The sequence below is a fragment of the Pseudorasbora parva genome, chromosome 12 (genome assembly GCF_024679245.1).
Source record: "Pseudorasbora parva isolate DD20220531a chromosome 12, ASM2467924v1, whole genome shotgun sequence".
NCBI classification, from domain to species: domain Eukaryota; kingdom Metazoa; phylum Chordata; class Actinopteri; order Cypriniformes; family Gobionidae; genus Pseudorasbora; species Pseudorasbora parva.
In genome coordinates, this window is record NC_090183.1 from 31,790,914 (window position 1) to 31,806,931 (window position 16,018).

Consider the following 16,018-nt stretch of genomic DNA (forward strand, 5'->3'; position numbering starts at 1 on the left):
ACAAAATATAACACTGGCTTAGTGATTTTTGGATATTTTACTTAAAAATATTTCATAGTGCACCTTTAACAAAATGTGCTCTGAGCTCTTTCCCATACACTGCTGTACTTTTTTTCAACACGGGTGCATTAAATTAATCAAAATTCCAATTAAGACATTTATAATGTTACACAAGATTTAAGAATAATAAAAATAATAATAAAAAATCATGATTTCCACAAAAATATTTAAAAAAAAACTGCAACTGTTTTTAACACTGATTATAATAAATTATAAAGTAAAAATGATACTTGAGCATATTAGAATTATTTCTCGGGATCATGTGAGACTGAAGACAGTAATGGCTGCTGAATATTCAGCTTTGCCATTTTAGGACTACATACATATTTTAAATACAGTATGTTTAAATATAAAATGTATATTTGTGTATTCCTTTTTCACAATTACAGCTTTATGGTATTTTTGATCAAATAAATGCAGTCTTGAGAACTTAAGAGACTTAAGGACTTAAGATCCAATAAGGACACAAAAGTACTAAATAAGTAGTCCTTGTATGATGTTCTATTATGTTGTTAATTATGGATAACTTTATGGTGCTTTTATGTACTTGTTTTGAGCCTGACAGCCGTTTTGTCACTGCCTATTATCAGTGCATGGAGAGCAATATAAGCATTAATGAGTGTAATTTGAAGAAGTGTTTTGTGTAACTGTGTTCCCATACATCACTGTGTCCTTCACAGCCACCAAATGTGAAGGTCCGCTGAAGTTCATGTGTAAGAGCGGGGAGTGTGTTGATAGCAGCAAAGTGTGCGACAGTATCAAGGACTGCAAGGACTGGTCTGATGAGCCTGTGAAGGAGTGCGGTGAGTTGAGGCACTTTTTAATGAAAACGTTTTTTTTTTTTTTTTTTTTTACTTGTAATATTTCTCAGTTCCAGATTTTGGGACTTTTTTATATGACTTTTATGTAAGTTATGTGATTATATATTGTTTTATTGTGGGAAGACAAAAATGAAATCATAAAATGAAAATGTATGGATATTTCAGAGAAGAAAACATTGCACCCCATATGTGTGTGGCAATGGAAATTGCCAGCAGCCAGGGATCTAGGGCTCGCCTTTTCTTTCCAAGTAGTAACATTGATTTGTATAAGGAAAACTGATCCTAGACCTGCTTGTAGCAGACAGTACGGGCTTATTAGGGGCTTCACTTGATCAAGGGCCAACAATCCACAGAGGGATCATTATGATCAAAGTGTGAGTCTTCCCTCGGGCGCAATCATACATGGAGAACGTGCCTAGCATGCTCTCATACTCTCCAAAGAGAATGCAGGTTCCCATAAATCTCTTTTTCTCTTTTCCTATCTATCATCATCACACTGGGGAAGTGGACTTTTTCTTCAATGATAAGTTGGAGCTGAAAATGCTGTATTGAAGGGAGTGTGTTCTTTTGTAAAAATGCATTCTTCTTTAAAAGAGAGAGTGATTAATAGTAAGAAGTAATAGTGTTGATTTGAAGCATGTGCCTATTTGCAGAAGTAATGGCAGATGGAAACTGCTGTATAATGTTCATTACAACTGCATGCAGCTATTTGTATTTATTTTTATATTTAGCTTTAAAGGTGCCCTAGAACGAGTTGAAACAATATGTTAAATTGTTCTCTGATATCTACATAGAGGGTATGTGGCTTATTTAAGGGCAAAAATTGTCCGGATACAGTTTTACAGGTCCATTTACAACCCTATAAATTGTCCCTAGGATGTAATGCTCTGTTTTTGCCTTATTTGAAAGGGTCATGAATATTAATGTTGAGCTCCGCTCTGATTGGCTTATTTCAGCCGCTCACACAAGTTCAGTTGTTCAGTGAAGCGTCTCATGAGTCCTGACCGTCCTGACAGAACACAGACCGACTAAACGACACTTTAAGCAGAACATCTCAAATGGAGATTGATAAAATGCAGCCTACTTGTTTATTGGTGCTTTCAGATCATCCGCGCCACGCGAGAGACCTTGCGTGCATATGGTTGCCAGATTGTACATGTTTGGGTAAAACACCGGATAGTGTATGTGTTCTTTTCACAGAAAAGCTCTGATTGGGGGATTTAAGCACAAATGCTCTTTCCCTCCGACAAAACCAAAACCAATATACTATCCGGTATTTTAGTTATACATGGTATACATGGAGTTTCCTGTTGTTACTGTACTAGACAATGCGTTCTCTCTAAGAAACTTTCAATTTACTCAGAAATTGTTTAAACAGCTAGTCAATAAGTGTATAAATCACAACTTACCGCTTGCAGGAATATAGTTGCCCCTTTCTCTAGTTTAAGACGCTGAGCGAAGCTTGCTTGAAATGGGCCGAACAAGCAAGAGATTCTGTTGTTTGATTAAATTGATTAAATTGTTGCGGTATCCGATTATAATAAACATCAACCAAGACTGTTGACATTTTTTGTCTGTGGGAAGGGTATGAAAAGTCCTCATATCCCCTGCACAGCCTGGAACATGGCATTTGTGTCCATGAGAGCTGCCGTTTTCGCTATCCTCACGTGACACTTCAGTCCCGATGATTCGGCTCCGTCAGTTCCGCCTGTTTGGACATATGCAAATGTTGGGGGCGTACATATGCATGATCTCCAGTAATTGCGTCACATTTGCCGTTATGTTGAGAAACACTTATTTTTCCGTGGTTTTTTTTTATGCATGAGATTTACATAAGAAGTAGGAGGCAATGGTGTTTGAGACTCACTGTATGTGATGTCCATTTACTGAACTCTTATTATTTCACTATGGCAAGGTTAATTCAATTTTTCATTCTAGGTCACCTTTAATTGTCAAGCAGTGTTATTTTAGTATTTATATAAAATTATAGTTTTGATTAATATTTTAACTTTTGAATGGCTTTTATTATTATTTTTTGAATATTTAATTTTAATTTTAATAAAACATTTATTTCTTACTCTTATTTAAGGTTTAGTATTTTATTTATTTACAGATAGTATTTTTAGAGCTTAAACTTCAAATTTCAGTCAAGGCAATATTTCTAAATTTCATTCAGTTTCCATCTAATATTTGCATTTGATCTTTATTTGAACTGTAATAACCCTGTTACATACATTCTGAAGCATTTATAGTAATACATTTGCCTGGAAGACAATAAAATAAGTGAACAAATCCAAAGACTAAAGGTCTGTTTAGTCCAAGATGAATATCTGGTGTGAAAATTTGGTGCGATAAGCATTTTAATATGAATGAACTGCCATTTAATGCTTTGTTCAAACTGGCAATGTGACAGAATTTTTTTTACGGAGAGTTGTTCTAATATTTTTTCCATCACCCTGCAAAGAAAACAGGCCAACCAAGAGCCGCTGCGCTTATATAAACCGTTCCGTGGTGACGCTCACAAACAGTATTCTGCTGTGCAACAGGCTTAGACAAAAGGCATTTAGCGACAAGAATATCTCTCTTGTGCGTTGTCACCTAGCAACCACCCAGAACACACTAGCAACCACTTAGCAACTACTAAAAATAGTTGTCTGTTTAGCAATGCCCTAACAACCACCCACAATAAACTGTAAAATAGTGGCAGTGAGGTGTACGAGTTAAAACCACCCACATTTGTTTTTCAAAAAATGTAAAAATCGAGTTATTTTGGCAGTTCGGTTTGGTATTGCTAGTGACGTACATATTGCACACTTCACCTTTACAAGAAAATATCTTACTAACTAAAAGTTTCGTTTTTTAACATTTTGCACCTGTATGTTAATGTGATCGATATAGTATTTAGAAAATGCTAGCTTCTTGCTCAACTCTCACCCCCTACCCCTCTCTCTCTCTCTCTCTCTCTCTCTCTATATATATATATATATATATATATATATATATATATATATATATATATATATATATATATATATATATATATATATATATCACCCTGGTTATGTTCACTCTTGTATCCTTCTTTAATGTAAAATACATCTTCTCACAGTGGCTCTTCAGGATGATGTTGATTTCCGTGTGGGTCCCTCCACTCAGATGAGATTAGTCCAGGCACCTGACGCACGACAGACGCCCCCACTTTTGCACACTGGAACGGCTCCAAGTGGGCCACTGCCGTTATGCATGCTAAATCACTAGGACTGGTGCCAGGGATTACGCTCATACCACATTCAATAGTGCATCCTTTACTTGTTATACATGATTCATATATGGCCTGGAGAAAATACTGTTCCTTGCTTGTCGGAGAGAGCGTCGTTTTTTTGAGTGTGTGCTTCTCTTGCTCACTATCCAGGTCTCTGTCCTACCTCCTCTCTCAACCTGTCTCCTTTCATTCTACTTTGTCTTTTCTTTCCCCTTTTTCACTTGAACTTCCTGTGGTGTTCCTGTCCTCCGTCTATCTCCTTCTGTCAGCTGTACCTCAGCATTAGCATCAGCCATTCTGGTCTTTCTCTTCTTTTTTTTCACCTCTCTACCTTTTTTATTCTGTCAGCCTGGTTTATGTGTCTCTTGTGTTATACATGCACACAAGTCACATTAATATCCACAAATAGAATGAATGAATATATTTATTTAGCTAGAAAAAAAATATTATTATTTTTGGCTTTTTAAATTATAGTAAATATTTAATACAAACATTAATAATAGGTTATAATAATAGTTTAAATCAGTGGTTCTCAACCTTTTTTGCCCCATTTGTCCAACCCATTATTCGAAGCCCCCATTTAAGCTATTGTATTTCTGACATTATTATAATAGTGTTTTTATGAACAGAAACTGGGGGTACTATATTAATTAACCATGGTCCATTTTGTGATTCCAGAACGTTCAATACCTGTATAATCTTTAATAAAAACAATAGTTATTGAGAGAGAGAACAAATGTGATTGCGGTATTTTTACAGTACTGTAGTTTAAAGCTGCTATAAAACTTTTTTTGTCTCCAAGATTTACAAAAATTATATAATGAGAATGTACAACATTAATCCATTTTCCAAACCGTGTTTTTGTCTTACCCTGAATAATTATGGTACACTTATAATAAGTGTTTATATCAGGACTATTTCATGCCAGACTGGTAGGTACTTCTGCCGAGGAGGACAGTCTCTGTATGACTCGCCATAGACATAAACAGAGAGAAGTAGCTCCGGCTGCAACTTTCTTTCGCAGTTCATGCAGTTGTTTATTAACCGCTAGAGCGAAAAATGTTGCGAACTGCAGCTTTAATTTAAATACTGTATGTCATCCTGCAGCCCCCTTGGAAGTTGAGAACCACTGGTTTAAATAAACCAATTTTTTGTTTTGTCGCTGTTTATTTTTTAAATAATTAAACACTGTGCTGTCAAGGTTGATTTAATGGCTTTATATACAGTCAGATATTTGCATGTCTCATTATATGTAATTTTACCAAACTCAAGCTCAAATGGAGTTAGAAGGTTTTTGACCAGCAAATTTTGGAGAATTTTGGGCATACAGTATGTCTTGTTCATCATTGGAACGGCCGCATCTGAGGCAGTAAGTGCATTATGTTTTGCATGCAGGAATGTGTTTTTCATAAGTAAGTGCAGTACATCGCATTATGTTTTCATCAACTTACAGATTATAAAGTTTACTGTAGCTATGTGGATGCTTTTTTTGTGTTTTATGGCCAAAATTGTATGTTAGTTGTTAAAAAAAAAAGTGCTACACACAGGCTACTTAAGACCGTATTAGCTATGACTCAATGATAAATGCTAGATTAAGACTCTTCTATGCTCCATAAGTACATAAAACGTTAGCCTTTATATATAGTGTTCCTTGAGTAAAGAAAATTTCTTGATTTTTTTTTTTTTTTTTTCAAAGAACCAGTTCTCTATTACCTTGCAATGCAAACTTAGCCTCACATGGTCATACTCACTTCTAGTCAGAATATGAGTCTGAAACTGCTCCATTGGGCTGTGATTATGGGGCGTGTTTCAACCGAACCAGGAAAGACCTCAACTGGATAGACCTACAACCAATCAGAGCAACGAAGCGACGCATTGTCAAATGTCAACAGAGCTCAACTGCACTGTGTTGCCCACGGTGTTGCCAAGTCCGCGTTTTTTCCGCCGGTTGTTTTCTATGTCCGCGGGTTGAAGCGACTATTATGTGATATATAGACCTATGAGTGCGAATTTTAGCAGGCAACCTTGCCAAAATAACACACATTTTACCCCCCAAATGTCATTTTTCCCCTGGAGAACCCCCCGACAAGCTATTGTTTAGGGCTAGTAGTTGGCGGGTTTTGTTGTAAAAACTTGCGCTGAAATGAAATCAGGCTGGAATACACGATCTTTGCCGGTGTTGTAAAAAAATAACATAATTTAATGATACACAGAGTACTTACCCAACGTGATCATCATTTCTGAGAGAAATTGTGAAGGTGAATACAAGCTCTCCGTTTAGCCCCTTTGATGATGTGCATGATTACGTTACTGTTGCTCAACTGTCCATCATCGTCTAAAGCCCTTCCTGATGATTTCATTGGTCCGAACAGTTTCTGTTCTGGGATTATTACTCCTCTATGGAGCAAGGCCAGACCAAACTGCCTGACCTAAAAATGTTGTGGGCAAGGCTGAGTTCGGCTGGCATCCAGGCTAATGCAATCTAGCAAAGACAATCCAAATTGTGCGCAGCACTTCACGATGGAGGGGGGTGGAGTTATGAGGTTCTACCAAGCGGCAACCTCCCGCGATCTCTCTGGAGCAGAAGTAATGTAAACTGCAATTCCTCAACCGGCTCCAGAAGAGAGCAGAATCTCATTGAGCCCCATGTTAAAATTCCCAACTTTACAGCAGAATAAAACAGCCTGGTACAAAGGCTTTACAGCCTGGTACAAATCGTGGTTTTGGTCTTTACAGCTAATTTTGCCCTTTATGACAGCTGTGAGGGGGGTGAATTTTTCGTTTACATTACATAAAGCCTTAAAGTTCTGCATAATTAAGGGCATGGTTACTTTAAGTGACAGATGGATAGCCTTTTATCCGCCGTTTATAGTCATTGCATCACCGAAGCTCTGCCCACATCCCGCCTCTTTGCCCATTTTCCTTCATGCTGGAGTGACGCGATGACTCGCTGACAAGATTGCAACGGCCAGCTCGTCTCTACTTTGTGCTTCAGAACGGCTTATCGGAATCCTATCGGTGACGTCACGGACACTACGTCCATATTTATTTACAGTCTATGGGTTTTACCAACAGTTTGACGATCTAGTGGAGATATAAAGTTTAGTCAAAGCTCTTTTTTATACTTTTTTATTGGTTAAATATATATATTTTTAATTATATTTGTTGCATTATTGCATTATTATTATTTGCTTGTTTGCTAAATATTTGTTTATTCAGCTTTATTATCATCATTTTTCTACGAGAGATCTGTCAACTGTAATAAATATAAATAAAAACCTGATGTTTAAATGACATTTGTGGACAATTTTTTTAAGTTTCAAGATGAAAAAATTAAGTTAATGTGCAGTAAATCTGGTTGAGTCTTAAACGGGTTAATAAAACAACAGTTAAACTTTCTCGTGGTAATTGTGATCATATTTTGTTGTTTTTATTGGTTCAGTAAGAGCAGACATACTGTAGAGATTAAAAAAAGTGATAAATGTGCATTCTCTCTGTCATCTGTAATGGGAGCCATCACCCAATTCCCAAATGTGTTTGTTGCTCAGAGAAGAGTTATTGACTGTAATAATGGCAAGACCTTTGCCATATTACTCTGTCATTCTTTCGGTTAGATTGCACTTACCTTTATCACTTTCTCATGAAGTCTTCACACAAACCTGATGCTCAACCTAGACAATTAGAAAGAAGAATTCCACCATTAGCTGTTGTCAATGTTGCCATGCATACTTTCAGTCAATTTCTTGCTAGGCATGCTGACCTTTGACACCACCTATATTGTTTTTTTTCTGTCATAGGTCTGAATGAATGTGCCATTAGTAATGGCGGCTGCTCTCACATATGTAAGGACCGTCAGATTGGCTATGAGTGTGAATGCCCCCCGGGCTACAAGCTCCTGGACAAAAAGACTTGTGGAGGTAACATAAATGATATCTTGGATACCAACATTTTGATGCTGTGCAAGACTACATTTTACCCATTTTCCCAAGAGCCCTCTGTTGTGCCTGCATTGTGAACATCTATGATTTGTTTACTATCAGCGTCATCACTTTGAAATTGATAGTAGAGAAATCCCCAGATGGTGTTTGAAAGCATCATTTATCTTGTCTGTGGACACTGCACTACAAAAGCCTCTGTTCTCAGTGTATCTCTGCTCTGTTACTAATGCTTTTCTGATGGTCCTCTCCAGACATAGACGAATGCGAGAACCCAGAAGCCTGCAGTCAAATATGTATCAACCTCAAAGGCGACTACAAATGTGAATGCTACGACGGTTACGAGATGGACCCAGTTACAAAGACATGTAAAGCAGTGGGTAAGACACAAAAGCATCTCCATCCATCACTATTCTGGACCAGAATCCAAAATTAACTTCTTTTTTCCCCGCATACTAATGGTAGGAGAAATTTGACCTACCATCATTTTTTTGTTTATCACATATGAAACAATATTTTGCATTATTTGTTGTGGAATTATTTAAAAGTTGTGAATAATTTGATAATTTCTTCATTTAACTATATTATACCACAACAGTAAATTACTTTCTTTATTGAAATTTTTGAATAATTTTAGGTTTTATATATATATATATATATATATATATATATATATATATATATATATATATATATATATATATATATATATATATATATATATATAAACCTAAAATTATTCAAAAATTTCAATATTTAGAATATGTTTTTATTTAGAATAAAATGGTCTTTTCATTTTAAATGGACAGCAATAAATTTAATCTTATCCTTTCAAAATGGGGAAATAACTTAAAAACATCCAGATTTTTCTTTTGATTACTTCTAAATTGTGTTATTAATAAGTCTCTAAGTCACAACTACTGACAAAACCAATTAAACAAAGCTTGATAATCATTTATTTACAGATGTTCTCAAAGTTATCTTTAATCAGATCTAAGTTTTAGGTTGATGCAGACAGGAAAGAGTAGACTGGACACATGGCTGTTACATAACGTGTGACATACTTAATGTTATTTGGCGCAATAAGCAAAGTAGTCAAACGCACAATATTCCTGCTTCTGTCCGTGTGTTTACTGTTAATCAAACAACAAAAGACAGAGAAAATCACTCACTTCTCATAACTACTCTTAATTTACTTTAATAAGAATAAGTGTATATTTAATTCATACATTAGAATCTATGCATCTATGTTTTATTTTTTACATTTGATTATTGAATTTATGTTAAACAAATCTAATGTAGTTTTACACTTTTTATGTAATACTACAGTAAGAACACTGCTATTCACTTTTTAGAAGAGTTAGAGATGCTTTCTTCTCACAAAAAGAATGTGAAACATGTATGTTGGTTATATAATTTTCAGTTTTTAAATATAATTTAAATGTATTTTACATACTTAAAGCATTATCATAATGAATATATTTGTTATTTAACAAGTTATTGCATATCATATTTTTCTTCAATATTGGTGTGCCAATGCATGCTATGTAATTGTGAGGGTTTTGTGAACGTAATGAAGCGTGCCTTTATTGTCCTTCATTTGCCTGACCAGCCTGTGTAAAACTTCAGTGGATTTCCAGCACTCCCAATAGACTAGATGACAGCTGGAGGAACACTGTCATTAAATGCAATGTGTAAAGCTGGCTTAAAAAACATTCCCTCGGGCTAAACAGTGCACTGAAAACTTAGTGAAGTGATTTCACTCTTCAGAAATTGCATTCTGTTGTTGTGTTCAGGTCAGTTATATCCGTTTAGGTTACAGAACTTACTGATCTTAGTATAAAAATACACAATGCAACATATATATATATATATTGCTGGGGTTTTTCTCTCTCTTATGTGGTTCATGACACTAAAAACAAAAGAATATGATCTTTAGCTGTAATGTGTGTGAGATTTTTTGTCATGATTCGTTTAGACTTTTGTTTGTTCCGTGATATGAAGTGGAAATATTTTGTTCAAGATTACAGATGTAGATTTAAAATAAGAGAATATTTTTCAGTCATACGCTTCAATGATCTGTGTGTTTTAAATCACACTTCACGCTTGGTCTTCATCCTTTTTGGTGTACCCAGAAAAGCTATTAAATAATTTGAATAGCTTGATGTTTTGCCACGGGTATATCTTTCAAAATGTAAAATAACTCTTTTTTTTCTTTTTTTTCTCTTTCTATTTTTCTAACCGCCTGCTCCCTTTCATAAACATATCAGGCAGAGGCACATTAAAGATAAGGGGGAGGTGTGCTTTTATGAGCCGTGTTCCCAGACTTTATTTTTCTGGGTATGACAGACATTTTTTAGACACAATAGGAACTGCAAATATGACCTTTGCGTGGCAATATGGGCTATAATGACTTGTGATATGAATAGAGAGTGCAGAGTGCGTTGAGTGACCCTGTTAGTAGAACGCAAAATGGCCAGACCAATTTCACAGACTTCACATTCAGGTTTTTTATTCTTTTAACTGCAGCCAAAAGCAAACAGAACAAAACAGACAGTGCCTTTCATATGTGATACTGAAGAAATGAGCATCATCGCACTATACTGCATGCAGTATTTTAATTCAATATTCTGTTACATCTGAATTAACATAATCAGTTTGTTTAGATTTGAGGAGACAAATATTATAAATGGAAGGCAAATTCAATGAATTTGCATTAGTCACTCATTATTTGTGTACATATGAGCCACACCAGCAAATGGAGTGCAAATCCCCTTAAAAGGATAATTACCATCACCAAAACATTCTGTCATTTATTATTTATAAATCATTTACTTTCATATTTTCTATATGCGACACTGGATCACAAAACCAGTCATGAGTTTTATATATCATCTGAATAAATAATGCTGGGTACACAACAAAAGATTTTTTACATCTTATGCCTGGCTCACACTACAGGAGTTTTAAAATCCTATCCGATTGTAAAATCTGGTTGCAGCACACACTTCACAAGAATGATTGCAGATTTTCTTCCCTCAAATCTTAAACATGCTCACACTACAAGATTTGAAAATCGAGGAGCATCACACACTACAAAATATTATTACGATTATCGTGCCAGAGGAAGTGCGTCACGTGATCTACGTAGCAGATCTACGAAGCGGGAAAACAAAATGGATAGGCCTACTGTAACATGAAAACTTGCTGTATCAATAATGATAATTTGTTGTGAGAAAAACCAAAAGCGTAAGAATAAACCAGTGTGGATTAGACAAAGGTTGCGGAGACGGGCTCAACATGGATTGTCAGTTCTTCAACGAGAAATGGAAGTAATCATTTTATTGACCTTATTTGATCCTTTTTTGACCTTATTTGATATGTTTGTGACAGAGAATAAAGTGAAGGAAAGTTCAGACGACTGTCGTTTATTGTTTTCTTATTTCTAAGTATTTTAGGCGAACCCTGGAAGAGTGCTAGGTCACACTAGTGCGCTAGAATGTTTACCGTTATAATATTGGCTGCGTTCAAAAGCGATATTGTCACCTGTTACAGTAGATTTGTGCTGTAAAATGAAAAGCAATTGGCGCTATTATGAAGAATTTCTGATACTCCATTTAAACGACAGAAGTCATGGAGATTCTTTGTTCAAAAAAGTGTGAGATTTTGTACAAGAACCCTATTATAAAGCTATATTATATATTATATTGTGTTGTGTTCTGTCACATACTGTCATTATGGGTGTGAGGCCACTCATCTGTTGAGAGTAAATCTGAGACACATTTGACCTTAATGTAAGACTCATTACCCATGTGACATATGACTAAAGGGGTTTTCTGAAATGACTGGCACTTTTTCATGTCTTTTTCCACTCTAGGTGTTTTTCATGTCTCTTTCCAGTCTAGGTCAGTCTAGGTGTTACTCTTGCACATAGCTCATTTTAATACCTTCATGCTTTCACTCCCACCTGTTTTCTGTCACCCCACTTCCTATATATGACTCCAGAAATTGTGGAAACTATGTCACGCTGTGTCTGCTCTGCACACTGGGTGTCAGCCAATAGGATGATGGCTGTCTGCGTTGTGGAACAGCTTATGGAGGAAATCAAATACGTGTTTGGACTGTTGTGTTGTCTCCAGGACTGATGATTTTGTGAGCTGCCGTTGAAAGCAGCTGAGGTGTATTGGATGAAATGGTAGCAAACGTGATACACAATGGAGACATTAAGAGGGAGTCTCAAAGATCCCGCCCACTGGTCCAGAGTTGATGATGTCTGAGAAACAAAGCTCCGTGTGTGAAGCTATGCATCAAAAGCATAAATGATATGATGGCACACCATAAGAGGATGACGGTGGATCCCCAACAACTGTGAAGCAGAAACTAGAGAGTCTTCATCTTATTCTTACGCCCTATGGCTTTGAAAAAAGCTTTAGATTTTTGTAAGGTGATTGGTGTTAAGATTTGTTTTTTTATGTTATAATGCTTTTTTATTTATCCTCCAAAATACTAACATGACAGCAAACTCCTTGCTTAGAACCTCAAGTAGCTACTAACTGATATTAAGAATGGATTATTATTATTTACTTTGTCTACATTTTGACAAAATAATAAAAACAGTACACTACAAAAAATATTGTTATTTAATTTTATTAGCTGTATGCATTAAGAATGTTTGTTTAAATAATAAAAATAATATATTTTATATAATACTATTATTAACAAAAGTATGCATAATGCAAAATCAGCTTTTGCTTGCATACATTATTACATTACAAAAAGTAGGAATTTTGTGGGGCAAAATTATATTATTATTCCTTGATGTATTATTATTCCCATGCTTGCTTGCTAGTTGCTATCCCCTACTTTCTTATTCTCATAAGAGGTCATCATACTATAAAAATATCATGCAAGTTTCAGAAACGTCAATGAAACTCAAACCTTTTATTGAAACCAAGCCCAGAGAATGACTCTTTTGGGAATGTGCCTACTCGTAGATGAAAGACCGACTCTGCAGAAGGTGATCAATACCTACTTCTGCATCAGTACCACTGAAGCCCCGCCCACTGATTCACGCATGACAAGTAGTAGGTAAATAACATGTGATGCTAACACTAGATCAACCAACTAAGCTGTAAACTGGGATTTGAAGAGTGCAAAATATGTTTTGTAAGCTTTGGAAAAATATATGTGCTTATTTGCAGAGATACTAAAAATTAAAAACAATGCCGTTCCTTCTATATTGGATCCAACAGAAACAATGCAACACACTTTTGCACAAAACATTTTACTATGTGTCACTGTTGCTTTGTTACAGATTGTTTTATATGTACTGATTATGTGTACTTGTCTAACCAAAATCCCCAGTAACCAGTGATTTCTGATATGTATTGATTAATGCACAGTCAGATGTTTTTTGTCTAAAAATTGTTTATCACTGTGTCAGTACATCAAACCAGTGACTAAATGTTCAACTTTACATAATTCGTTACCAGTTCTCCAGTGAAAATCACGTTCTGGATGGGTAAAATATTTTTTGCAGGGTTCCCTGCTAAAATTCACATTCCTGGGGCTAAATATCACATAACTGGGCTCGCATCAACCCAAAGACATGAAAAATAACCCGCGGCAACAGTTTTAAAGTAGACCAATTCCGTGAGAAAACCGCGGATTTAACAACACTGAGAGTTCCACATGTAATACTTAGCTAGTTCATATGCAAAGATGTTAGGCAATCGCAGCAGTTGGTGTTTACACTGGAGTCTCACGCCCCTAAAATAGATTGTTCAAACCAGAGAGCTCAAATAATGCTAGGAAGAATGCCCTTTATCTCTAAATTATGACACTTTTCGATGTAAAAATCATACTAACATAAGTGGCACCCAAGGAAACAAAACAATTTTATAATTCAGTCCATGACCCTTTTAATTTAATTGGATAAAAATGGTAAATGTTGTAATTTACATACTTAGTTCACAGCATGTAGTTTATCCTTTGTTTCAAGTATTAGAATAAGTCCTTTGTAATACATGATCAAGGTAGTTGAAGAGTTCATGCCCTTTAGCTTAAAAACCCTTTAGTCAGCAGTGTATCACCTTTAGAGTGAAGAGGCGTAAAGCATATACAGTATGGCCATGTGAGAAAGTGCTGATTTATCAGTTTCTCTAAAGAAGCTGTCATGACACCAAAGATGGTCAGCATGCTGCTTTATGTAAATGTGATGCAGCTCTGCTAAAGCTGAAAGGGGCATTGCTCTCTTTCTCTCTTCTCTTACTCACATTCTCTCTTTCTGAGCTTGATCATTCCTGCAGATGGGTAAGAATGATTGAATCCTGATTCTTGTTGAAAATGAAAATATTTGCTGATGATACAGTGGTCCATTATGGCTTTCTGAAGAGCAGCAGGAAAGGTTCTCTTTGAGAATAAAAACACAACCTGGACAGGCTTTCCATCCACCTGTCCAACTCACAAGCACCGCTCAGCTCCTCAGAAAAAACTGTATTTGGTTCAGACTAGATTTGGTATGAAAGAGTGAGTGATAGGGTGGTAAAGGAATGAGAGAGGAGGAAAATAACAGAGACAAGCGATCTCATCCATCAGCTCCATCATCCATCTGACCACACAGCACCTGCTGCACATTATGCTCACTCACTTTCTCTCTTTTTGTCTATTTCATGCCCTGTTATTCCCTGTTTTTACACTCTTTCTGTCTTTCTTTTATCTGTAAAACTTGACCAAAAGGCATCCCTGGATCATACAGTCCTGTGAAAGAAAATTGTTTGCTGATAGTACAGTAAAAAAAAAATCTCTGTGACTATCCCAAACCTGAAAAGTATTTTCAAGCTGTAAACAGAGATAAACAATCTAATCTAATCTAATGTCGGCATATTATTTAATCTACTGAGATGTAACACTGAAGACTGGAACATTTATAAAATGTAATATTTTACAATATTACTATTTTTACTGCATTTTTTTATTAAATAAATTCAGCCTTGGTAAGCATAAGGGAATTTAAAAAACAAAAATAAAATTACAGATCCTAAACAGTGATTATTATATTATTATTTTATTATTTTAAAGTACTTTTTTGGGGGGGATTTTGGTCTTTTAGAATGTAGATATTCTTAATTGAACTCTTTTTTTTAACTACCATTGACAGTTACTGTTTAAAAAAAAATCACAATTAATATTAAATAACTTTTAATTAAAAAAAATAAGAATTAAAAGACTAGACTAAACAAACTTAAAGAGTTTAAGAATCGTGAGAAAAAATGCGTTATATCCTCTACAGTAATACTGATCGTGAGATGTCTGGATGCGTTGAGCTTATTAGAGATGAAAAGCTGAATGAAAGTATAATAGAGGGCACAGGAAGGGTACAATGAGGTTTAGGAGAACATATTTTTCCTCAGGAACTCTTTTGAGACGTGAGCGTTGACAGGATGAAAATGAATTACATCCATATCAAGGAAGGTGGAGGGGATCATGTGACTCAAAAAAGGGAGGGTGCCCTTGCTGCTACATAGAGGATAAACGAATAGGGTCAGTGATATTCTGTGTCGGCATGACTGAGCACCAAACTACAGTGACTAAGCTGCCCAGCAGTACACACACGTGCTCAATCGGCATACACACCACAGTGCAGGTAATTACCTGGAAACGCTCACAACCTCTTCCACCACATCAATAACCCAGAAACCTGAATCACATGGTCTGCAGGTGCACTGCAAATTAACACACATCATTCATGGGTAGATTACATTTTAGCGCAAGTCTACTCTGCAAATGAGCATTAAAAATTCAAATCAATTCTTTTACACATGGGCGCAGTTATGAGAGTCATGTGGTTGTATTTTTGCTGTCCATAAGTTTGTTTCTAATTAATTGACCGTATGAGTGCAAATAACACGTATAGAGGTCAGGAAGAGACTCTGAAAGTT

At 35.7% G+C, this 16,018-nt stretch overlaps 1 protein-coding gene across 4 annotated transcripts in view; it reads left to right on the forward strand.

The window, feature by feature from the left end:
* The window catches only part of lrp8 (low density lipoprotein receptor-related protein 8, apolipoprotein e receptor), a 195,489-nt gene that overhangs the window by 152,260 nt on the left and 27,211 nt on the right, over positions 1–16,018 (forward strand). For all 4 annotated transcript variants that reach the window (XM_067459878.1, XM_067459880.1, XM_067459879.1 and 1 more), the window contains exons 7-9: positions 741–863; positions 7,941–8,060; positions 8,333–8,458. In XM_067459878.1, the coding sequence (XP_067315979.1) occupies positions 741–863; positions 7,941–8,060; positions 8,333–8,458 (369 nt within the window). The remainder of the gene's footprint in view (positions 1–740; positions 864–7,940; positions 8,061–8,332; positions 8,459–16,018) is intronic.